General features: G+C 34.6%; 1 protein-coding gene across 1 annotated transcript in view; it reads left to right on the top strand.

Annotated features, from left to right (window-relative positions):
* The window catches only part of Mtpalpha (monolysocardiolipin acyltransferase Mtpalpha), a 255626-nt gene that overhangs the window by 55220 nt on the left and 172599 nt on the right, over window positions 1-27807 (top strand). The window contains exons 5-8 of the mRNA XM_090391226.1: window positions 645-783; window positions 7653-7772; window positions 7866-7968; window positions 10726-10848. Of these exons, the coding sequence (XP_090247352.1) occupies window positions 645-783; window positions 7653-7772; window positions 7866-7968; window positions 10726-10848 (485 nt within the window). The remainder of the gene's footprint in view (window positions 1-644; window positions 784-7652; window positions 7773-7865; window positions 7969-10725; window positions 10849-27807) is intronic.

Raw genomic sequence — 27807 nt, 5'->3', positions numbered from 1 at the left:
ACTTTTACTATGAGTTGCCTTGGTCTTGCACTACGTGCAGGGTCAACTAGACTTGCAATACTTGGAGGTGCAAACTTGACTTGTTTATCTGTTTGCTTACTTGGGAAATGGAGTAAAACCAGGTTTAAAATAGCTTGGTATCTTTAACATTTATTATACCCAAGGTAAAATACTTTCTACATTTATATCTCCTCCTGAGATTTTTATTTAATAAAATTAAAACACCTTATGGTAACTTGTTCTGGTAAAATACTTATAAGCGCTGTATTACTAAAATCTTGGTATTTCTAGCCTGGCTCCCACTGATGAAACCTCAAAGGTCGAAACCGGTCTGGGTCGTGGCCCTTCCCTTTAATACAAAGCATCATACATCTCCTCTAGGAGATATGCTTTGCATTAAGGGTAAATATTAAGATTAGTGATCCGAGCTTATTTTACTTTTACCATGAGTTGCCTTGGTCTTGCACTACGTGCAGGGTCAGCTAGACTTGCAACACTTGCAGGTGCAAACTTGACTTGTTTGTCTGTTTGCTTGGGAAATGGAGTAAAACCAGGTTTAAAATAGCTTGGTATCTTTAACAAAAATATAACAGTTATAATGGTTCCAAGAATTTTGCAAAATCATTCATTTTTTTTTTTTTTAGGATGCTAGAAGCATGTAAATCCTCTGATGAAGTAACATCTTTATCTAGATCAGGTCAGCAGCTATTAGAAAGGCTTGAACAAAGCAGCAAACCTGTCGTAGCTGCTATTATGGGGTCTTGTCTTGGTGGTGGACTTGAGGTAATTAGAATAATAAACATGATTGTTCTATATATATAAAATTTTTTTTTTTCCCCTAAAAATAATGAATTCCTTCTATAAACATAAAGACATACATAAATATACTTGGGCAGCAAGAGGATGGAAATCAATATTAGATTATTTTATATTAAATGAAAAGACTTCAAAATTTTTACTAGATGTTAGAGTTCACAGAGGATATGAAATAAGCAGTGACCACTTCCTTGTTAAAATAAAATTAAGATTACCACCTAAATGGCTACAAGTAACAAGAACAGAAAGAAAATTTGAAACATTTGTTTATAAAACTAGACTATTGAATGACACAAATGTACAATGGCTATATAAACAAAGAATTAACCAATATCTAGATAAAATAAAACAAAATGAAGAAATAGAATGGCTTAATATAAAAACGATACTAAATGCAGCAGCCAATGAAAGCTTAGGAAAAACCAAAAAATTCAATAAAAGGAAAAAACTGAAGATCTGGGATGATACAATCAAAGAAATAATCAAAAAGAAAAAAGAAGCCTATCACAAATGGTTAAGCAGTAAAAGATTAGAAGAAGAAATAGAATATAAAATCATAAGAGCCATAGCTAAAAGCCATAGAAAAACATAAAATTAAACACTGTTTAATTTTATGTTTTCATAAAATTAAACATAAAATTAAACACCAAATTGAAATTAGAAGAATTTCTAAATTACTACACAGAATTGTGGAGAGATAAATATTTTAAAAAAGGCAACTGGCAAACAATTAACGGAATTGAACAAACAATTAAGAGAAATGAAAAGGAAATAACTAAAGAAGAATTAAAAATCAGTCTGAAAGAAACAAGAAACGGAAAATCACCTGGAGAAGATAAGCTAGGTTCAGAACTATATAAATACGCAGGAACAAGATTCAAAGAAAGACTTATTATTTTTAAATAAAATTTATTCAACTGGTATCCTCCCCCAATAGAATGGAAAAAAGCAATTGTGATTCCTATCTTTAAAAAAGGTAATAGAGATTACTCTAAAAATTATAGAGGTATCAGTATACTAAATTCCTGTTACAAAATATTTGTAACAGGAATTTAGTAGAATTTAGTCAAGAATAGCAGAATCTTAAATAGCAAACTAATGAAATATTCCGAAAACTTTATTTTAGAAGTATAGAATGGATTTAGAAAAGGATGATCGTCTATAGACCTGGTCCTTTGCCTAAAATTAATAATAGAGAAAAGAAGATAATACATATTGCATTTATTGACTTTGAAAAAGCATTTGACAAAGTTAAAAGAAACATATTATTTAACATATTAAAAGCAAGACAAATACCAAATAATATCCTAAAAGCTATCACAAGTATATATGAAAATAATCGAACACAAATAAGATTAAATCACGAGCTATCATATACGAGAGAGAGAGAGATAAACCAATGGGGTCCGACAGGGATGTCCCCTCTCAGCAACTCTTTTTAATATCTACTTAAATGAAATAATAATAAAATGGAATAAAAATTTACATCAAGGAATTAAACTTTCTCCTACAGTGAATTTAAACACTTTTTGCCGACGACCAAATAATAATTATAAATTCTGAAGATAACTTACAGAAAAGTTATTTTAGATCTAAATGAGATAGCCAAAGATTATGGTATGATGATATCAACAGAAAAATCAAAAACTATGGCCTGGATCTTGTTCAAGAACAAGATCCAGCAAGAACTAAAATAGTAATAGATAACAAGATCTTAGAACAGGTGAATTCATTTAACTACCTAGGATGTATGATCACATATGAAAATGAAAAAGATGTAAACATAAAAATTGCAAAATATTTAAAAATAAGAGGTGTAATTAACTCTATATTTAAACCAAACCTAGTTCAAAAACAAACCAGGCTAAACGTATACAATACATTTACCGGTCTTAATGTATGGAAGCAAAATCTGGACAATAAAACAAAAAGACAAACAAAGATTAACAACAGCAGAAATGAAGTTTATGAGAAAAACTGCAAAGTATATACTATTTGATCACAAAAGAAACGAAGAAATTATGAAAGAATTAAACCAAGAACCAGTAATAGAAAAAATAAAAATATATAAACATAAATGGATGCAACACATTCAAAGAATGAAAACATAAAGATTACCAAAACAAGCTTTAAAGTACAAGCCATTAGGGAAAAGAAAACCAGGACGCATTAGGAAAAAGAAAATCAGGATGTCCTCTTCAACCATGACTTCTAAGGCTGGAACAGGGCATGCTAAGCCTAAATCCTTGATACGCATGATGATGATGATGATAATTTTTTTTTTTTTTTTTTTTCTACCAGAGTTGCTTTATGTGTCATAAAAATACCTACTGCATTATGATAGAATAATTCAGTTATCTTTTATCATAAAAACATTGAAAACAGGAATGTATTAGTCATCACCTAAATTAATAAATAAATTATTTTTCTTCTTCTTTCTCACCTGTCAGATGATTGGTTAAGTTCCCCTATGTGCAAATCTTTGTCATCTGTTTCTATCTCTGGCCATTTCTGTCACGTCTCTGAAGCTTGATAATTGTGACATTTCCTTCAAAGACTAGCCAAGTTCTTTTTGGTCTACCTCTTAATTGTCTTCCTCCAATGATTCCATTCAAGACTATATTTGGTAATCTTTGAAAGGACATTCTCTGGAGGTGTCCAAACAATCTTAATTGCTATTTAAGAATTACAGCTATGATATCTTTCATTATAATTTAATTTGTGTTTGATTTGCTCATTTGTTTTGTGTTCTGAACAATGAGTCTTATTTGTTTTTCTTAACCATTTCATTTCGAATGCTCTGATTTTTCTGTGTTTCTTTCTGATTGAGTGTCCAAGACTTTGCTCCATATGTTGCTGTAAGTATAATAATGGTTTTATAGTTTTGGTTTGAGGCTTTTTGAAATACTTCTATTTTTTTATGTTTTGTTTAATTTATTCATATTAGACCATCCTTTGTTAAGTCTGTATTTTACTGTTTCTGTGTGGTCAAGGTTGTGAGTGATGAGACTGCCTGTAAATTGCTTTACTTGTTCAAGTATGTGATTTTCTAAGTTTATTGAAATTGTTTCCACTTCTCTTCCTATTTTCATTGTTTTAGTTAAATTGATTTTCATTCTAAAAGTTTTCATTCTTCATTTGAAATTTGTATTTTTTTTTTCACTTTTAATTGTTTCCAGTTATAACATATGCACACTCTTAAAATGTGGAAAATTCTTTTGAGCTATGCAGAGGAGCTGAACTGAATAAAATCGATATAATGTGTCCAAGAACACTGCTGTAAAACTGACACAGACTGGAATGAAACTGCATCAACAGACAAAAAATGGACTTGTATTTATTCTTCAGCAGAAAAACATGGCAATAGCGGCATAGGAATCTTCAGTAAAAAAAATAAAATAAAATATATATATAAAATCTGCAATAGAAAAAGTTTCAAACCGAATACTATCCATAACATTGGACTCAAAACCCAAGGCAAACTATTAGCTCAGTATATGTGCCCATAGAAGTTGCCAAAGAAGAAAACAAATCAAAATTTTACGAAGAACTTGCCACTTATCTTTCAAACCTCCTAATGTATAACTGCCACATAATAGGTGGAGATTTTGCACAAATTGGAGCAGATTTAGCAGGATCCACCAGAAGTATAGGGCAATATGCATATCACCACACAACAAATCACAATGGATCACATCTGCTTTCAGAACTTTGCAATGACCACAACTGCACATTCTTGACACCAAGTTTCCTCACCATGCAAACAGAAAATGGACAAGAGGGCACCCAAATGGATCAAAATCTCAACTCAATCCCATACTTGTAAATGGGTTAGATCAATACAGAACTGTAGAGCCTACAACACCCTCTTTCTTAACTCGGCTAACAGCTACCAACTCAAAGAAAACAGCAACAAGATATATAAAATGAAACAGTTTAGCAGATCCCTCAGCAAAAAAACAAATATAAAGAAGCTATTTGCATACAATTAAAAAAACCTAGTGCTTTCAAGTAATAACTCTGAAAATAACAACTTCAATAATTTAATCAAAGAAGCTGTAACAGAAGCACTAGGTGTCACAGAATTCCATAAGACTAATTAAACACATAAATATCCTCAAGCAAAGAATTTCCCTTCTTACAAATTGTAAATAAACCATGATGATGATTGTGTTCTCCAATTGTCTTTAGATTCTGCAAGAATTATAATATCATCTGCTTATTTGATGTACTTGATATTCATGTCACTTACCTATAGACCTAGTTCTTCAGCTATGTGGATTTGCATATTTCTTCGAGATAGATAATAAATAAATTTGGTGAGAGTGGGCAACCCCATGACTCCTTTTCTACTTTGAATTTGTCTGTTTTTAATTTATTAAATTTGGCAGTTGCTTTAGTATCTTTATAATAATGCTTTGTGGTTCTGAATCTAGCATCATAGATTTTAAGATGTTTATCATTTTGTTCTTGTCAGTGGAATGAAATGTTTGTTTGAAGTCAATAAAACTGCAGTATATAGGTAAGTTGTATGCCCAGTACTTTTCAGCCAGGCTAACTGTAAAAATATGGTGTATAGTAGACCTTCCCAGGTCTACTATACACCATGGAATCAAGCAGGATTCCATGTTGGAATCCTGCTTGATCTTCTCCTATTGTCTTATTCACTAAAATCTGGATTCTACTTTGAATAATGTATGTGAAGAATTTATAGCTGTGACTTAGCAATGTTATGGGTCTATAATTTCCACACAGTGTATTCTCCCTTCTTGAGAATTGGTATTATGATGCCTGTCTTCCAGTCATCTGGAATTGCACCAGTATATAGTATTTGGTTAAAAAGTTCGAGGCAGGAAATTGATGGCAGCTATGCCACCATATTTCCACAGTTCAGTAGGAAGTTCAGCATAATCAGGTGATTTAGATAAGTTTATTTGGTTTATTGCATTCAGAATTTCTTCTTTCATTATGAATGGTGCTTTTTCTCTTTCTGTCTCTTAGTTTTTGTTTTCCAGTCTTCTTCCCTTTGGAAAAGTATCTGGCAATATTCTTTCCAAATGTTTTTAATCTCTTGAATTGTTCCAGTTTCAATATTTTTTTTTTCTTTCACTTTTAGTGGTCTGTTTTGGGATATTTTTGTTAACTCTTTTATAATTTTATATACAGTCTTGCTATCACTCTTTTTATTGACTTCTTCACATCTACTTTGTCTTCTAACCAAGCATTTTTAGCAGACCTACATATTCTATCTATTTTGTTTTTCATTCTTTTATAGTGTAGCTTATTTTTCTCTCTTCAGTGTGTATTTTTTGCTGCTTTTTTTTTTCTTCTAAAGTTTCTTTCTTTTAATCTAATTGTTATAATTCTTGGACCATGTGGTTCTGTGGTTAAGATGGAGTTCTGCAAGCAGGCACTGATTAATATTTTTACTCCTGCTCTGTGGGTGTTATCTTCTCATCCTGAGTAAAATAGTTTTGCATTCTTCAAATTACTGTGCCTTCTCCTGGCCGCCAGTGTTTTGGCAATACCTATTATATCCCACTTTCCTAGTTTTTTTATATTGAATATAAGTATCCTTATATTCAATGTTAGGAGGCGGATTATTTTTTGAGCTGACCACATAGCATATTTCTGAACTGTTTCCTGTTATCTAAAAACAGTCCCATCGGCTATCCTGGATGCGGTAGCATTATATTTTCTCAGTAATGGTTCTTTATTCATAAGAGGTTTTGGCAATTTTAATGCAGCCAGTTTGCCACTCTTCTGCATTTGCCCTCTGCCTTATCTCTCAATATGCCAAGCTAAAGCTAGAGGGCAAATGCAACAAAGGAGTGGCAAGCTGTCTGCATTAAAATTGCCAAAACCTCCTATGAATATAGAGCCATTACTGAGCAAAGATAATGCTACTGCATCCGGGACAGCCGATGGGACTGTTTTTAGATCACAGGAAACAGTTCAGAAATATGCTATGTGGTCAGCTCAAAAAATAATCCGCCAATAACAAGAAGAACGAAGTAAGATAGGAAAGGTTCACCCCTAGTCCTCGAATAGCATTGGGGGAGGTGGGGGGGGATAAGAATGAAAGAGACTGGTAAGGATCAGTCTACAGATAATATAACAGATGTATATTATGTGAAGTGAGGCATGGTCCAGAATCAGGCACCTCGGGTTTGCCACTCTTGTACTCACTAAAGTGAGCCTTTGAGGAAAATAAATAAATTATACTGACTAATTTCACCACCTGAAAGAGAACTGATGACTTCTTCTATATTTGTTTTGATGTGCTAGACACATCAAAAAAAATATAGATACAAAGATCATAAAGTTGATTAAACGCTGAAAAACCATTACAATACAAATAGGCATCTATCATGAAGCATCTTTTATTCCAGACTCCTGAAGGAATCTGTTGTGGTCATCTTTGCAAGGATCACTGAATAAAAATGAAGTACTAACATTAAGTTATGTGGAAATCGCTCATTAAATCTTTTCAAATTACAGATATCAATTTTGCCAGTAATCACTTCTATCATTAACTGCATAGCTACAGGATACCATATGTTTTTACATTTACTGTCTGGAATGATCTTGCCTATTTGGATTTTGTAACAGTTTTTTTATTGTTTAACCAATTTCATGACCTTTGTATTTATATTTGTTTTGATGTGTCAAGAAGCCAGTTCTCTTTTAGGTGGTGAAACTAGTCGGTATAATTTATTTTTATTAATTAACATAATAAATAATAAATTTTTGTTTTCTGTGTGTCATTTTTAGTTGTTTTTTTATCTCCAATCTTTGTTAATAGTCATATGATATTATTATTATTTTTTTTTTAGGTTGCACTCTCTTGTCATTACAGAATGGCAGTAAATAACCATAAAACTATATTAGCTCTTCCAGAGGTACTCCTTGGTTTATTGCCTGGTGCTGGTGGCACACAAAGACTACCACAATTAGTAAGTAGAACTATATTTTTAAATTTATATTTTTCATGTACAGTTTGTAAGGTGTTATTTATCATCTGATTATGTAATGTTTTGTATGTGCAGGTTTTACTCCCTGATGCTTTAAATATGATGTTAACAGGTAAGAACATTCGAGCTAATCAAGCTAAGAGAATGGGATTGGTGGATCTAGTCATTCAGCCTTTAGGTAGGAAAATAGTTCAAAACTTTAAAAAAAAAATAATTTCTATTGTGCTTAAAGTTTATTCAGATATGCATCTTTCAAAAAGTTTGAATTACAGTATTTTAATAATGTTAACATACCTATTAAGAATTATTATGGTTATGTGCAATCCAGTCATTTTCAACTCTTGGTGATCTTGTGAACAAAGGCTGTCTATCCCTCTTGTCCTTTCTTTCAGCTATTGTAAGTTCAAGTTAGTAAATTCTTTTATGTTGTCCGTCCAACTCTTTTGTGGTCTTCCTCTTCCCATTCCCTCAATCTTCCCCAACATGACTGCCTTTTCCATTGATTTGTCAGCTCGCATATGTCCTTTGATCATGGGATCCTCTACAAATTCTCTCCTTTCATATTCTCTTTCAATATTATTATCTTTCTTGTACAAATTCTCTACATATTCTTTGCATCTTTTTTTCACTGCTTCATTTTCCTGAATTACTTTTTATAATTTGTAATCCAGGGATAAACTTCCCTGTAACATCATTTATTTTTCTAAACAGATCTCTTGTTCTACCTGTAATGTTGCTTTCTTCAATTTCCTTGCATCTTTTGTTTAGATGTATTTCCTTATCTTTCCTAGCCTGTCTCTGGAAATCTGCACTCAGAAGATAATGATTGGCTGCTGCAATCATGGATGTGGATTTGACAGAGGTTGGCATAATTAATTCTGATGAACAGCAGATTTCGAAGTATTAATAGAAAATTCAGGCTGTGAAAACTGGATGCCTATGTGAAAATGAGTGTAGTCTATTAATGTGAGAAGGGTCATCAATCAATCTAACTACCCTTTCTGTATAGAATTCAGTGTTTTTAGGGAGCTCTTAGGGGCACAATCCCCAGATGTGAGAACATTATTCAATGGTCAGGTGGAGTTGTGATTTGTATAGGATAAGTAGGAGTGCAGTCAACTGGAATAGATCTTTTATATATAGAAGGAAGAGGGTAGGCAAAAGAACAGAACCATGTGCGACTCCAGCATTAGTTGTATAGTTAGAAAATACGGAGCCATCCACCATCACTCCAAGTGAGTGTCCAGTAAGAAAGCTAGCTTGTTCTTCACCAAGCTTCCATTCCATAATTTTTAGCAGTTTCTCAAGTATACTTGTATTAATCTTTCCAGGAATACTCAGTAGGGAGATCTGTAATTCCCACATGTAGTTTTATTTCCCATTTTTATAGATGAGTATTATGAGTCCACTCATTCAGAATTGAACACCCTCTGACCAGGTTTTCTGAATTATGTACTGCAGCCATTGTAAAACGTATGTACCTCCATATTTGAGCATTTTTGGTCAAATTTTATCTATTTTCACTCCAGCTGTTTTTCCACATTTCAGGTTTTTGGTGGCTTCTTCTACTTCAATTATGAACATATATTCCTGTCTGCATTCCAGTGAGTGTTTACTACCACCATGTTGACACTGCTTGTATCATTTCACAGTCTTTCAAAGTAACTACTCCAGACATCTAGAATATTTTATTTCAGTTTTCATGGCACCTTTTTCATCTTGGATTCCTTTTACGGTACTCTTTTTTCCATTTCTGAGCTTCTTCATTAGCCTGTAGAATATTTTGCCACCTTCCTGATATTTATTTTCTATATTCTTGCCAAAGTCCTCCCATGACTTTTGTTCAGCTAATTTTACACAGTGCTTTGCTTTCTTACATTTTTCTCTGTATTATGTAAGAGCACAAGTGTCACGAACTTTTAATATGCTTTCTTATTTTTCTTGACTGCCTCTTTAACTTCCTAAGTCCACCATGGAGTTCTGATTTTTCTCTGGCTAAATCAATCATTGTTTTCTTCGTGGTTTGCTGCTGGACCTCTAAGGTTTGGTTTTTGTTTTCAAACTGTTTCATTTTTTCTTGAATAATGTTTATCTATTTGAGTCTACAGTTCACCTCTAAAAGCTGTTCAATTTTGATTCATTTTAGAACTTTCTTGTACACTGTTCTTTTCAATGTCAAATTCAATTTTATCCTTCTTGAAATTATATAGTGATCATTTCCTATTTCAAATCTTATGCTTATGTTCTGAACCAGTGGGAAAACATCACTATTAACAATCACATAGTCGAAAGTTTTCTTATTTCTTGTATTTTCTGTCTATGAAATTGATCACATTTTTATGTTGGAACATAGTGTTAGTTCAGATCTCCAAAAATCCACTCATCACTGGCAAGATATTTCTGCATTATGTAAATTTCTAAATGAAATAGAAAAAATATATAAAATTGATACAAATAGAAATATGTATATATCCCTATGCTGTGGTACACAATGTATGATAGGTTTATAAATAACCTTTTGTTGGTGGAAGCAACATTAAAAAAAAAACTGTTCTTTCAATCTTATGCCTAAGTTGGGCTTAAACTTGCTTTATATCACTCACTAAACGAAACATCTTTTTCTAATTGTGCTTCCTCATCTGGAACTCTACGTTTATTAGCATAAAAATTTTCCCTTATCCTGCCTGATAGCTCTTCTGCCTTCTTCAGTCCCATGTTGAATCTATATATCTAATCTAATCTAAAATATACTTGCCTATAAAAATAAAGTCATTTTTATCTCAGTTATATTATCCTCCTCTTTTTATCTCACTTTCTTTCTTTTTTTTTTTCCCTTGCATTTATTTTTATTTATTTATTTTGTGTGTGTGTGTGTGTGTGTGTGTGTGTGTGTGTGTGTGTGTGTGTGTGTGTGTGTATTTTGTTATATTTTTAGGACCTGGTTTAAATAATCCAGAAGAGAGGACATTGGAGTATTTAGAAGAACTTGCTGTCAGTGTAGCTCATGATTTGGCAAATAAATCCTTAAAAATAAATCGGAAGAGGCCACTTATGGAAAGTAAGTGTTAAGAAATCATACTGAATTTAAGTGTGCAGAACTTTATGTAATTGATTATAAATACTATCTCTGTGCTCAATATGCCATAATTATTATTGTTATATAATAATTTTGATTAGTTTATTTTTGAAAGATTCCAATATAACAACCACCTTACACCATAATGCAAACCCACAGGGAATTAAAAATCATCTAATTAAAACAGTGTTTGCTAGAAGTAATTTTAATGAAAGGGTTTGGCTCTAAAGAATAAATTTTCTTTAATAGTATTTCAGTGGCATGAAAAATTATAGAGGTATAAGTATTTTAAATTACTGTTACAAAATATTTAGCAGAATTTTAAATAAGAAACTAATAAAATATTCTGAAAACTTTATTTTAGAAGCACAGAATGGATTTAGAAAAGGACGATATCATGTGTAGACTGGGTCTTTTGCCTAAAATTAATAATAGAGAAAAGAAGAGAATGCAATTTAGAAACACATATTACATTTATTGACTTTATAAAAGCATTTGACAAAGTTAAAAGAAGCATTTTATTTAACATATTAAAAGAAAGACAAGTACCAAATAATATTCTAAAAGTTATCATAAGTATATATGAAAATAATCTAATACAAATAAGATTAAACCATGAACTATCATGTATGAGAGAAATAAACCAAGGATTCCGACAGGGATGTCCTCTTTCAGCAACTCTTTTTAATATTTATCTAAATGAAATAATAATAAAAATTCCCATCAATGTATTAAACTTTCTCCTGCTGTGAACTTAAACGCTCTCCTTTTTTGCTGATGATCAAATAATAATTACAAATTCAGAAGATAACTTACAGAAAGATATTTTAAATTTAAATCAGATAGCCAAAGATTACGGAATGATGATATCAACAGAAAAATTAAAAATGATGGCATTTAAAGGACAAGATCCAGTAAGAACTAAAATAGTAAGAGATAACAAGATTTTAGAACAGGTGAATTCATTTAACTACCTAGGATGTATGATTACATATGAAATGAAAAAGATATAAACCTAAAAATTGCAAAATATTTAAAAATAAGAGGTGTAATTAACTCTATATTTAAACCTAACCTAGTTCAAAAACAATATGTTAGCCCTACCAGTCGTATTGTATGGAAGTGAAATCTGAACAGTAAAACAAAAAGATGAACAAAGATTAATAACGGCTGAAATGAAGCTTATGAGAAAAACTGCAAAGTATACTCTATTCATTCACAAAAGAAATTAAAAAATTATGAAAGAATTAAACCAGGAATTAGTAATAGAAAAAATTAAAAAATACAAACATAAATGGATGGAACACATTGAAACAATAAAAACAGAAAGATTACAAAATAAGCTTTAAATTACAAACCATTAGGAAAAAGAAAATCTTGATCTGTTCCTGTCTTAGAAGTCATCATTGAATCTCTTAAGAAGACGTCAAGGTTTTCTTTTTCATAATGGTTTGTAATTTAAGGCTTGATTTAGGCCTAGAGTGAATCCTTGACAAGCATGATGAGGAGGAGGAGGAATATGAGTAGTCTAACAGGAGTTGTGCAATTGTTTGCCGCTGATGCGAACATAGGCAGGGCAATCAGGGATGCTACCAATATCCAGCAGTTACAAAATGATTTGAATAGGCTGGAAATTTGGGCAAAAGAAAATGGTTATCAGTTTGATGTTAGTAAGTGTAAAGTTATGCACTTTGTGATTTGCAGCGGCATGTTATATTAGCGGGGTTATGCTACAAGAAATTGGTGAGACTAGGGATGTTAGGATAATGGTGGATATGAATTTCAAGTTCAAAAGTCACATAGTAAAACTTTCAAATACAACGAGGATAATTGCAATGTTGAATTACCCTTGACATGTAAGGATAAGGAAATCATTTTGCCTCTTTACAAGGCCTTGATGTGACCACACCTCAATAATTGTGCAGATTTGGTCACTTCGGTTCCATCGAGATAAAGAAGCTGTGGAAATGGTGCAAAGAAGAGTTACAAAAATTATATCTGGTTTATGAAATTTATATTATGAGGACAGATTACGAGCATGTAGATTACAGACTCTGGTCTGTAATCTATATACTAACAGAAGAAAGAGGGATGATACAATAGAAGTATACAAACTTTTGAATGGTGTTATAGGATATCATTTGATGAAATTTTTCGTTATATGGAAGGTGGAGAGAGAACATGAGGGCATCCTTGGAAGTTAAGTTTGTTTCCAGCCAAGAATGGGGTAAAAGCTAGGTTTTTCTCTTACGGAGCAGTGAGTAAGTGGAATAGTTTGCCTTTAGGAGTTCAGTGCTTTTTTTGCTAATCTTTCCTCTCCCATTCTGTTTAAGTGACCATACCACCTGAGATGAGCTCTACTAACACATTCCTGAATGTGTTAGTAGAGCTAAAAAGAACTTAACAATGTTAAGTTCTTTCCTGATATCCTCATTTTTAATGTGATAATGCTACTGGTGCCATCTGTTCATGCCTCTAATCTTTCTCAGCAATGCCATATCAGTGGTCTCTAATCTTTGGTCAAGTGGTTTATTTTTAACCCCAGCTCTCAGATCCATAAGTTAAAATTGGTTTGAACACTGTCTTGTATACAGCTAATTTAGTGTACCGACTAATTTCTCTTATTCCATATGAATTTATTCAATTGACTTCCTACCATACCAGCTTTGTTGATTCTGTTGTCTATTTCCATATTTAATTTACCATCTTCACTAAAATCCTGCCTAAGTAGCTGAAATGCTTTACTTTTAGAATGATGCAGTTGATATTTTCAACGCTTCTGCCTATTTCCATTGTCTTTGTTTTATTGTTGCCGACCTTCATACCATATCTATTACATCAGTTATTCAATTTAGTCAGAGAGAATCTTGCAGACTTGTAGTGGATTTATTTAGAAGTATAATATCATCCACATAAAGCTAAGAACTGAGATTAACATCTCTAATTTTGATATCAAGTTTAATACCACTTTCCTTCATAATGTGATCCATATAAATAATGAATAACAGAGGGGATAATGTACATCCTTGTCTGACATCAGATTTAACATTAAACCATCTTCCTGTGCTTCCTTCAATTCTAACTGCTGACTTACAACTAAAATACAGACTAAGTATTGCTTGATATAATGTCCCATTGACACCATACAACTGTAGCGTTTTGAATAGCTTCTCTCTTAGCACCTTGTCGTATGCCTTTTCCAAATCTATAAAACTTAAATACAGATCTTTGTTATATTCCTGTGATTTCTCAACTATTTGTTGTAAAGCAAAAATCTGATCCTGACAGCCTCTATTTGGCCTGAATCCAGCTTGTTCTTCACCAAGCTTTTCTTCCACAATCCTTCTCAACCATTTCTCAAGTATACTTGAGAAATGGCCTAGTTGGCAGAGTCGATAGCATATCTGCTCTCCAGCCAAAAAGCTGTGTGTTCAAATCCTGCCATGGGCATGGATGTTTGTGATTGTCTGTGGAAATATTGGCGGTAGATGGCGTTGGTGTAGTTGCTTTCAGTTGCTGATTGAATAGTGGAGATGGAGTTGTAGAGCAGGTGCCCTCCCTCGATGAGTCCTTGGACTCTCTGGAGGTGTCAAATAATAATATTAATAATACTTGCATAAATCTTACCAGGAACACTCATTAGAAAAATACCTCTGTAATTCTCACATTCAGTTTTATTTCCCTTTTTATATATATGGGTACTATGAGAGCTCTACCCCAATCATCCGGAATTCATCCCTCTGTCCCGGCCCTCTGAACTATGCAGTGCAGTCACTGTAAGACTTTTCCCTCCATACTTGAGCATTTCTGGTTGAATATCATTTACTCCAGCTGCATTTCCACATTTCATGCTTTCTTTTGATGGCTTTTTCTACTTCAATTATGGATATGTACTCCTGATTGCATGCCTGTTGAGTGTTTTTACTGCTGTGCTGTCACTGATTGTTTCATTTAGCAATTTTTCGAAGTTGTTACTCCATACATCAATAATACATCAAACCTTTTACAGCACTTTTTCCTCCATTTCTGAGCTTTTTCAACAGCCTCCAGAATATTTTGCTGCCTTCCTGATATTTATTTTCTGTGTTCTTACCAAAGTTTTCCCATGACTTTTGTTTAGCTAGTTTTTCACAGTGTTTAGCTTTTTTACATTTTTCTCTGTATTCTCTAACAGCAGAAGCTTACTTATTTGCCAGGAACTTTTGATATGCTTTCTTCTTTTCCTGCACTGCCTCTTTAACTTCCTGTTTCCATGGAACATTCTCACCACATACCTGTGTGGCTGAATCAATCAATATTTTCTTCAGGATTTGTCACTGAATCTCCAAGGTTTGGTTCCTGCACTCAGACTCTTTCATTTTTTTCTTGAATAATGTTTATGTATTTTAGCAAAATGAAGAATTACACAGCCTGACACAGAACCTTACACTTAATGGTTTTGAACCCAAGACAATTAAAAAAATTCTTAATACAGCTCCTACAACTCCCTTATCAAAACAAGATTTCAAGAACACAATCATGCTGCCGTATATCAAGAATGTCACAGACAAATTGGCTACATTGCTTCGCAAGTACGACATAAAAGTTGCTTTTCTTCCTTTACAAAAATATCAAGATGCCTACATCCACCAAATCTCCACATCAGCCCATGAAAAAAAACAGGCGTTTATCAGATTCACTGTTCTTGTGGCATCTGTTATGTAGGCCAGTCGGGAAGGTCAGGAGAGATCTGCATGGCTGAACATATAAAAGACGTCGAAAAAAGAAAGGAACACAATTCAGGCTTGGCATTCCACATAACTACTACTGACCATCAAGTACTCTGGCAACAGACAAACATGTCATATGTCAATAATAACTGTTTCACAAGAAAATTTAAAGAAGCTGCAGAAATGCTTAGAATCCCTACACAATACAATAAAAATCAAGGCTTGATTTTACATCAAGTCTGTTGTCTGCCTTTATCAAAAATTTAACTGCGTTGGACCTCTGATATAACACCGGTGAGCCACAGAATATGACAAGAACTAGCATTGTTCCAAGAAGTATACAGTAACGAACGTATCATTTTGTATTCGTGTTTTCAATTAATGAATAGTTATGCAGTTAAAAAGGATAATTGATTATTTAATATGGTTTTTGTGTTCAACTTTTATACACCATTATCCATGAGTCAGTGAGACTTTCTTGTTCCTTGCCTCTTCTCTCCATGTGAATTTGTGCACATCTTTATGTTGGAACCATAAATAATAACCAGCCCATGTCCTGAGCAGAAATCCAACAGATATTTGCCATTATTATTAGCTTTGCTCTTTTCTCCAAATCTTCCCAAAATGTTTTGGTATGTCTGACAATCATTTCCTACTCTGCTATTTAGATCCCCAACAAGGACCAACTTTTCCTTTTTCATTGTGCCAGTTCATTTCTCTAAAGCCTCAAATTCCTCCACGTCTACCTTAGTAGAACCTTTTGTCGGACCATAGATAGACACAGATAGTCGAATTGTTCAGTTCCCCATTCTGATATTTGCCCACATTACTCTACTTGATATTGCTTGTGATTCAAGATTAGGCCTCAAACATTTAGTGTTTATTGCTCAGAAAAATCTCACCAGATTTTGTCTTTTTTGTTTCAGTCATCCCTATTATATTGATCTGGTACTTATCCAATTCCACAGCTAGCTCCATTTCTTTGCCCTTCAGGCTTCTTATGTTGATAGTACAGATCTTGAACTCTGATGTTGAGTTGGAGTATGTTTCAGGATTTGTTCCAGTAGCTGACTTTTCGCTGTTCACCCTGATTTCCTGGCGAAAACAATTGGGACTTTGTTTAACTGGGCGACGCCCCAGCCAGCATGAAAATATGTCTTGTACCATCGTTTTATATTTTGGTTTAAGCCAATAAGGATACAATTTGGTTGTCTAAATCCAAAATTGCCAGTCCATCCTTGTTCATTCAGTATGCAGGTAGATACCTAACAGGGTGCACCACGAGAAGGTGAGGATTGGACAATTAGGTCCAGAGGCCTTTGGTGGTTCTCCGCATTCCTTTTAGATGCTTATGTGGAGGTCTCCTCTCAGTTATACAGCTTTGACCCTTAAACTCCCCTAGAATGGGGAGTTTAAGGATCAAAGGATAAATTAGTTTAAGGATATCAGATGATATCCTTTTTCATTATATGGAAGGTGGGTAGAGAAAACACCGGGGCATCCATGGAAGTTAAGTTTGTTTACAGTCAAGAAAGAGGTAACAGCTAGGTTTTTTTCTCACAGAGCAGTGAGTGAGTGGAATAGTTTGCCTTTAGGAGTAGTGAGTGCATTTAGTGTGAATGCATTTAAGAGAAGGCATGACATTTGGTTTGGGTGATTTTTTGCCACCCTCGATGAGTCCTTGACTCCTTGAGGTCTCAAATAATAATAATAATAATAATATATTGTATTATTTAATATGATATTAATTATAATACCATATCAAAGGCAGAATTTAATATTCTGCATTTCATGCCATCAATTCACTTCACCAATCATTCTGAGAATTCTCATATCTGTGGTCTCGAGTCTTTGATCAAGAGATTTTATTTCTAATCTAGTTCTCAGATAAAATTGTTGAGCACTATCTTTTATACAGTTAGTTTAATATTTTGATTAATTTCTCTCATATTCCATATAAATTTATATGGTTGACTGGTATCCTACCATACCAGCTTTGCTAATTATGTTTTATATTCTACTTAAATTGCCATCTTCATTAAAAATTGCACCTAAATAGCTGTAATGTTTTACTTCTGTACTATCAGGATGTAGCTGATGTTTTGAATTCTCTTACCTATTTTTCTTGTCTTTTTATTGCTTATTTTCATACCATATTTATTATAGCAGTTATTCAAGTTTAGTTAGGAAATCTTGCACTGGATTTATTTAGGAGTATAACATCATCTGCATAAGATCATAGATTAACATATCAAATTTTTATATCAGGTTTATCAAATAACAGTTATCAAAAACAGGGTGATCAAAATTAAAGCATCACTGTTTAAGGACTTGTGGAGCACTACCCAGTGCTGCAAATGCTGCAGAACTTTGCAGGAATGCATTGTGCATCCTGCAGAAGTAAAATCTGAGAAGAAAAAAAAGTAGTTCCAAAATTCACCAGCAGGGGACACTGTATGATATAATGAATGTAAATGTGATAATTTTTCTCTGTGTGAAAGGAGAAAAGCGACACAAGCATAAATATCACATTCCGATAAACCCTGTCTTTGAGAAATCCCCAGAGCCAGAAGTCATAGGGGACCAAATCAAGTGAACAAGGCAGCCATGCAGTGGAAAACATATCTGGCTTCCCTAAAATGCTCCCGAAGAACCTGTATGGAGCAGCCCCATCCTACATGAAAATGACTGAATCCATGCACAGTCGCTGCTGTATTTGTGTCACAACATATTTATCATATCATGATACCTCTCGGCAGTGACTGAGCAGGTCACAGGACCCAACTGGCAAACGTCCTCACAGAAAAATGGTCTAATGATAAACGAAGCTATAAACCTGCACCAGACAATAACTTTGGGTGAATAGAAAGGAATTTGTTGGATTGCATGCAGATTTTCTGTAGCACATATCTGGCAATTGTGAATATTCACAGTTCCAGTCAGGTGAGAGTGAGCCTTGTCTCCCCCACAAAATCATCCACAGCCACTCAGCGTCCAACTCCACTCGAGCAGGGAATGTTAAAGCGAATGTTAGTTGACTTTTGAAGTTCTTGGGCACAACTCATGTGTCAGGGTTATCTTGAATGGATAGAAATGCAGAATCTTCCATAGAATTTTCCAGAAAGTTGTGTGAGGCACATCCATGTGTCTTGATACAGCATGTGCACTGCAGGAACCAGTGCTGTTAATCATGGTCTACTCCACAATGGCAGTAGCAACTTCATTCACTTGTTTTGAACTGATTAGTTTGCGACCTTCCAGGTCTAATTCCCTATGATCCCTTTTCTTAGAATGACTTATCATTTGTCACAGAGTACACGGGGATAGTGGACCTCGTCGATATTTGTTCTAGTAGTTCAGCTTCATGAGCAAAACACATTGGGGTAAGGTTACTGCCATCATTTAGACAGTATTAACATCCAGAATGAAGGTAAAAATCCTATGTTCATCTTTTTAAGCCCACCTGGCACCTGCTGAGTTGGGTGATATGCAAATCCCATTCATTTCGTGATTACAGTGCTCCTGATGGTGAATTTTTGAACTACTTTTTTTTTCCCCATCACATATCGCTTCTACATGACACGAAATATAATCCTGCAGTTCCGCAACATTTGGATCACTGGGTGGCATTTCTCAAGGCCTTAAACAGGGATACTGTAATTTTGATCAACCTGTATTTTAATGTGGTTCCCACATACAAAAAATGTTTGGTAAACATGTAGTATATTCATACATCATGTGGGCTGAGTATTTTTTTTTTATTATTAATTTTATATATTTTTTATTGTTTAATTGGTCCAGAAACTCTGCTCTATAAATCAAACATGGAACTGTTTCAAGCCACTTCAGACCTCCAGTAAACCAGGCGGGTGGTCACACACTGGATGATGAAATTCATCTCTCACCTCAAGACATTCATAACTATTCATTCCTATTTAACTTTTCTTTGCTAAAATGATTCTAAATGTTTCATTTCCATAACTGACATAAATAAATATTTTATTTGCATCAGTTATGCACATGACTGCTTAATTATTAAACCATTGTATGCATTAAGTGGGGAGGGGAGGCATATAATTCAGTACTACATAGAACCTAATGTGTTACTTGACCTGGATATGCCTGTACTTGCATATTTTACACATTTTCAGTAAGTAAGAAAATAAACTATTGGTTATGCAATATAGTGAAATCATGAAATTAAAAAAATAAATAAACTAATTATTATTGCAAAAGATCTATTCAGAACATAGCCATTTTAGATATAAAATTAGTATTTCTAAACTATCTTAACAGTACTGAAAATCTCAGATGTGATATTATTTATATTAAGTCGTTAAAAAAAATTATTTGTTTTTGAAATTTACATTACATAAATCATTTGGTTTCTGCACTTAGTACATGCGAGTTAATAAATTTCTCCTATCAGTTATTTTGAATAGGTTCTTAGAACAGTGTACTGAATTTAGTGATAAAATAAAACTACTTTATTTAGTTTGCGTCTGTGCAGCATGGATTCTGTGGGGAAAGGGGTGTTTTGTTTTGTTTTTTTTGCTATTATACATTGTCATTTTCATTGCATTTGTCTCTGATTATCCTAATTACTCTGCTTGTCAATAAATATAGTACATCTCTATTTGGCAACACTATCTGATCAAAAATATTTGGACACTCCTTCATGGTAGTGGATATGGCTGTATACATCATTAATGTACACACACACACACTGTGTTATATAACACAACATGACTTATAAGTATAAAAGGAAGCACACAATCTTGCAATCTTTATAGACGAACATTAATGGCAGAATGGACCGTGCAGAAGAGCTAAGCTCGGTGATCTTCGATGTGGCACTATCATAGGGTGCCACCTTTGCAGCAACTCAGTTCGGAAAATTTCTGCCCTGTTGCAGCTGTCCTGATCAACTGTAAGTGATGTTACTGTGAGATGGAAATGCCTAGGCACAAGGCATTTCCACAAATGATAAAAGAACAACAGCACTATCTGGTAGGCCATATAAAATGGCAGCATGGGACTCCCAAGCATAAAAGCACACAGCAAAGAAAAACTGAGTTCCAAAATGTCTCTGTAAACAATGCCAGCACCAAAACTGTTTGTCAGGAGCCGAAGAACATAAATTTCAATGGCTGCACAACTGCAGATAAGCCTAATGTCATCAAGGGCAATGCCAACCTTTACACCTCTCCACCCAAGCATTGGGTGGAGAGGTGTAAAGTTTGCTGCCATTGGACTCTTTGCACTGGAGCAGTGGAAATGCATTCTCTGGAGGTGATAAATCACGCTTCACCATCTGGCAGTCCAGCAGAAGAGTCTGGGTTTGCCAGATGCCAGGAGAAATATACTCGGATGTGTTGTGCCAACTGTCAAGTTGGCACAACAAATTCATTTCAGACGGGGTCCCTAGTTTCAATGATAGGGAATCTTACCATTGCAGCCTATAATGGCATTCTAGACAATTTTATGTGCTTCCAACCTTATGGCAACAGTTCCATGAAGAAGGATCTTTCCAGTATTAGCACAACAGTGCCACCACATCCTTCCACAAAGTGAGGTGAGTGTTCAGGAATGATTTGATGGACTGGGTATTTGAGAACTTGAATGGCCTGCACAGAGTACTTATCTCAGTCCCATCGAACACCTGTAGGATGGATTGGAATGCTAGTTTCAAACCAATCCAAAATGCTCCACAGGTTGAAGGCTGCCATTATAACAACGAAGGATGGGCCAACTCTGTATTAGGATGAGCAGACATCCAGATAGTGTGTGTGTGTACTGTTTATGGTGCTACAGTAAAAGTTATACAGTTGACCCTTGACTAATGCGGGGGGGGGGGTATGGGTGCCAATCCCCTGTGTTGTTCGAAATTTGGCACATAACTTAACTATTAATAGCCTACTGTTGACTGGAAGCTTTACCAATAACATAAACGGTCGATTAACACATATTTTGTATGTTATATGTATTACATACTGTATTCTTATAATAAAGTAAGCTACAAAAAAGAAAATGTTATTAAGAAAATCATGAGAAAGAGAAACTACATTTACAGTACTATAGTGTATTTATTGATACAGTAAGTTTGTCATTTGTTTACAAGATGAATCGTCTGTCTATCAATACCTACATCAATATTGCCTTATATGGTACAAAACACTGTACATGTTATATGCATTACTAATACTAGATATTGAAAATGAAAAGATAATGCGAAAAGAAATTCATATTTATTTACAGAATTCATTCATTGATAACAAAGAAGCAGCAATATGATTGCTTTATGGTAGCTTAGTGTAATCAATACAATTGCTTCATGGTAGTCTAGTTTATACATTAATGAATGAATCATTAGAAAATTTTTATGGCATACAGTATTTCAGTCATATTCATAACGCAGTTATCACGGTAGTGCAGTATGTACTACAGTTAGTTTTATGCACGTATGATTTAGTACTGCGTCTTTATGTTGGTTTACATTTCTCTTGACTGTGAATGGTCATGTATGGTCTGCAAGTGTTTTGTTAAAGATACCAAGCAATTTTATAAGGTAGGTTTTTTTAATCCTTTTTCCCAAGTAAGCAAACAGACAGGTAAATCAAATTTGCAGCTGCACGTAGTGCAACTCGTTGTTAAGGTGGAGTAAGCTCTGATCACTTTCCTTAGAATTTTCCCCTAATGCAAAGCACATTTCCTTGTGGAGATTTGGACTTGGATATTATATGAATAACCAGACTTGGATATTAAATCTATACATATGACATCCCATAATGATATAGAGATATTAACCATCGAGATAAAGTCCTGCACAATCACATCGGTATATAAGCCACCTAATGAAGATTTCATTTTCAAAGAACCTGCCAACTTTAACGTCCAGAAGCTTAAAATAATACTCGGAGACTTTAATTGTCAGAGTTTAACATGTGGCTACAAAATGACTGACAGAAATGGTGCTGAGCTGGAAAATTGGGCTGAGAGAGAAGGACTGAAGCTGATCCACGATCCCAAGTTAAGATCATCATTCAATAGTGGAAGGTGAAGAAGAGGATATAATCCAGATAACATCTTTATCAGTGAACAAGTAGCCATGCAAGCGACGAAGATAGTAGAAGAGCCGATACCAAGAACTCAGTACAGACCTGTTACTTGTGAAGTCAGAGCCGTCATCGATCCAGAGATAGTACCTTTTAAGCGATGGTTTAATTTTCAAAAAGCAAGATTGGACGGATTTGCGAAGGAACTCGATCAGACAGTAAATGCTCTTAAAGTGGATCCAAGTAACTATGAAAAGTTCGTGAATACCATCAAAATAATATCTCGGCGGCACATACCATGAGGGTGCAGAACTCAATATATCGCTGGGCTTAATGAAAACCAGTCAGAACAACTAAAAGAATATAAAATCAGATATGACAAGGATCCTTTCGCTGTAGACATAATTGAGGGAGGCGAAAAACTGATGGACAAATTCACGGATGGTAGAAAGAAGAGATGGATGAAGCTACTGCAGGATTTGGATATGAAACAGAACAGCAGACTAGCATGGAAACTGGTGAAGAATTTAAGCAACGATCCGACTAAAACTCCAGGTTACGTAACAGAGGTCACACCGAACCAGATCGCTCACCAGGTATTATTGAATGGTAGGACAGACAAGAAGATACTAAAAACCAATCTAACTTGCATTAAAGAAGATGAGACTAAGTCATTAGCCTCTCCATTCTCCAAAGAAGAACTAAGAAAAGCTATATGTCACCTGAAAGAGAATAGAGCTGCTGGCCCGGATGACATTCGGACAGAACAGATAAAGCGTTTCAGTCCGGTAACCATCCAATGGCTGGTGAAATTGATGAATAGGAGTGTAGAATCTCTTCAGTTGCCCAAATTATGGAGGAAAGCTCAGGTGGTAGCTTTACTTAAACCAGGAAAGGAACCTACAGAGTCGAAGAATTTTTGCCCTGTTTCTCTCCTCTGCCACTCGTATAAAGTTTTTGAACGAATGATTCTGGAAATAATAGCAGCAAACATTGACGAGAAACTTATACCCGAGCAAGCCGGTTGCCGTCCCGAAAAGTCCTGCTGTGGCCAAATTCTGAATCTCACGCAGCACATCGAAGATGGTTACAAGAAGAAGCTTGTGACTGGGGCAGCTTTTATCGATCTTTCTGGAGAAATCAGAAGAATGGTTTACCTCAAGGAAGCTTATGGGCCCCAATGCTCTACAATATTTATACTAACGATCAGCTAACCCACCCACAAGTGAGATGGTTTATCTATGCCGATGACACAGCTATATGCAGTCAAGCAAGGAGGTTTGAAGAGGTTGAGAAGAGGTTGACAGAAGCCTTAGAAATACTCTCCAATTACTATGAGATCAATTGCCTGAAGCCTAACCCAAACAAGACTCGGGTATGCACTTTCCATCTGCACAACAGGGAAGCAAAATGCCAGTTAAACATTGTCTGGAGAGGAAAACGCCTCTAACACTGCAGCATTCCCAAATATCTTGGAGTTAAGCTGGATCGTACCTTGTCGTATAAGGTACATTGCCGGGAACTAAAAGGAAAAATCTATGCAAGAAATAACATCATAAGAAAAATGACCGGCACGACGCGGGAGCTCAACCAGAGGTACTTCGCTTGATGGCTTTGGCATTGTGTTTTGCTGCAGGGGAGTATGCTACCCCAGTGTGGGTGGCATCCGCCCATGCGAAACACGTGGATGTGGCTTTAAATGATACCATTAGGATCATAACCGGATGCCTAAGACCAACCTCTGTCAACAAACTGTATCCCTTAGCAGGCATAACACATCAAGTGGCTGGTGAGGATGGAGAAAAAAGAGCAGATGATGGACAAAAGACATCCAATGTACGGCCATATCATCACGGCTTCTCGACTCAAATCAAGGCATAGTTTTATGCAAAGAACTAAACCACTGATCCATAAATCTGAGGAGTGATGCCTTGTTCTATGGAGGGAATCGGTTCAACTTTAAGGAAGAGTTAACCAAGGGATATCACTTACCCTATAGCACCTGGAGGACTCTGAACCATCTTAGAGTGGGAGTGTTCAGATGCAGAAGTAACCTGATGAAATGGGGTTATGCAGATGATGACAGCTGTGACTGCAGAGACGTTCAAACTGACGAACATCTTTTATGTTGCCTAGATCTAATCGATGTGTACTCCACGGATGACATGCTGATGGTCAATGACAAGGCGATACAAGCCGCTGTTTTTTGGATGGAGAGGATATGATTGGTGTTCCAGACTCGGAAAGTAAGTAAAGTAGGCTAGGTTTTTTAATCCTTTTTCCCAAGTAAGCAAACAGACAGGTAAGTCAAGTTTGCAGCTGCACATAGTGCAATGCTAGGCAACTCGTTAAGGTGGAGTAAGCTCTGATCACTTTCCTTAAAATTTTCCCCTAATGCAAAGCACATTTCCTTGCGGAGATGTATGATGCTATGCATTAAGGTAATGGTCACTACCCATACTGGTTTCGACCTTTATTGAGGTCTTGTCAGTGGGCTCCCACTGATGAGACTTATGGAGACAAAATTAAAAAATTTACTCAGTTCATCCAAAGATCCTCTTCCATACCTGGCCCACCCATGGGGTTTACAAAATTCAATGTACATGTGACCTACCCCACATAGGGGAAACAGGACGCACAATCATAATCAGAAAAGGCTGACACAAATGACACATTAAATACATTCGTTATGTTAAAACAGGCCTATCAGACCACACACTCCAAACATACATAGAATTGACTGGAAAGGCACCCAGTCCCTACACTGCACCAAAATCTGGTTTGAGAGAAAATTCAAAGAAACCTGTGAAATGCTAAAACGTTATCCAAACTTGAACAAAAATGACTAAATTTCTAAAGTCCTCTCAAATTGAGAGGACTTTAGAAATGTTTAATGCGGTTCTGTTTTTAATTAATTTATTTTTTAATATTTTGTGTTTATTTTTTATTTATTTTAATTTATTTGTATTTTTTTTTATATAATATTATTAATTTAGTTTTTTCACAAGAGTTTAGGCTAGGTAAAAGATTAATAAGCAGTTAGATTCATTTTTCCTTTGTAAAGTGCAGTGTCATGTAGCTTGTATCTTATACATATGTATTTTCCTGATGATGAGGTCAAATCGTCAAATGTTACTTTCCTAATATTAAGTAAAGTAATTATTTTTAACACGTGTGTTGTCTCCATAAATTCTTAACCATTAATACCAAAGTATACCTAAACCTCTTTTTATGCGAATTTGGAGTTACATGAATTGGGATGTCTTTTTTTTTTTTTTTTTTTTTTTTTACATGACCAACCTGAAGTCTAAGTTGGGAAAAATCCGTAATTCAAGAAAATTCTGAGAATTTTGTAGAATGGCATTTTCATTTCAATCAAGAAAATTCTAAATACTAGAAAATTCTGATAATTTTGTAAAATTGCATTCTCGTTTCAATTAAGAAAATTCTAAATTCTTACGAATTTCATTTATTGGGATTCCGCGAATTACATAACTGACTGCACATAAAAAAGCAGTTCTTAGCAGTTTGAATTTGGTGTTTGAGTTGACAACACAGTCACCGCATTTTTTGCATTTGCATTTTTTAAGTGAAATCAAATAAAAATCACGTTATAAAATTAATAATTTTTCCAAGAAATAATGAATGATAAGCTATATGTAATTTTCAAAATTTTCATTTTATTAACCGAAGATTTTAATGTAGCCCTCACATGATGTTACTGATAACCAAAAAAAAAAAAGGAAAGCCGTTTCCTTGGATATAAAAATTCAAATTTTAGATAGTCTTCAAACTGGGGAAGGTGCGACGGCTGTGGGTAAGCATTTTGGAGTCCGTGAATCAACTGTCAGATCTATAAAGAAAAATGAAGAGGCTATTAGAAAAGCGGTATATTCTGGTACAAAATTGAGTGCGAAATTGTCATCATACACAAGAGATGTAGTTCCAGAAAAGACTGAAAAAGCTTTAGTGATGTGGATAAAAGTAATGTACAAAAAAGAATGGCAGTTGATGGAAATCCCATCAAGCCATCAGCATTGAGATTTTATGAACAGATTAAAAAACTGCAGCCAGATACTTCATCTAAATTGAGGAAAAAATATGAATTTCATGCAAGCACTGGTTAGCTGGCTAAGTTTATTAACCCTTTAACTGCTGAGAACATATTATTACGGGCTCAGAAATACATGCCTACTGTGCTGAGCCTATATATGTACGGTTGTACATAAATTAAGTAATTTGCATAACCAAATGGACACCCCTTGATTATGCAAATTTTATAAAACTATTATTGCCAATTTTGTGAGTGAACAAGTGTATATCAAGAATGTATGAGGCTGTCCGGACTTCTTACTTTAGTAAGAACTTTAATTGATTTTATTTATAAATTTTTTGCAGAATTAATTCAGCACTTGGACAATGTCAGTAGAATATAAAATGAGCAGTTAAAGGGTTAAAAGATATGCTCTTCATAATATAAAAATTAAAGGTGAAATGGCTTCTGCTGATGAAACAGCTGCTAAAGCATTTCCACAAAAACTTGCTAAAATAATTGAAGATGGAAGTTACACTCGTGAACAAGTTTGGAATATGGATGAAACCGGCCTTTTCATCCATCCAAAAATGCCAAACAGAGCTTACGTATGAAAAATGCAAAAAACTGTGGGTGGGTTCAAAGCAGCAAAGGATCGCATAACACTCCTATTTTATTTGAACGCTTTAGGAGATCGGATGTTAAAACCACTGCTCATAAATCGATCATTAAGACCATGGCCAATGAAGGGCATAGATTTTCAAAAAAAATTGCCAGTTCATTGGATGGCCAACAAAAAAGCTTGGGTGACCATTGATATTTTCACTAAGTGGTTCCAGAAACATTTTGTGCCAGAAGTTAGACACTATTTGAATGACAAAGGTCTTGAATTTAAAGTTCTTTTGATTCTTGATAATCCACCCAGTCATCCTGCCATAGAACACCCAAATGTGTAATTTTTTTTTTTCTGCTGCCCAATACCACATCATTGCTACAACCTCTAGATCAGGGTATAATTGCGACTTTTAAAACATATTATGTGAGACGAACATTTCAGTACGTTTTGAACAAGCTAAATGATGATGAAACACTGTTCAGTTATGGATGTGTGGAAAAATTTTCAATTATGGATTGTATTGATCAG

This window comes from Typopeltis vanoorti, chromosome 4 (assembly GCF_054136105.1).
Source record: "Typopeltis vanoorti isolate ZY-2024b chromosome 4, IOZ_Tvanoo_1.0, whole genome shotgun sequence".
NCBI classification, from domain to species: domain Eukaryota; kingdom Metazoa; phylum Arthropoda; class Arachnida; order Uropygi; family Thelyphonidae; genus Typopeltis; species Typopeltis vanoorti.
Note: the sequence above shows the minus strand (reverse complement) of the source record. Positions and strands in the feature narration are given on the sequence as shown.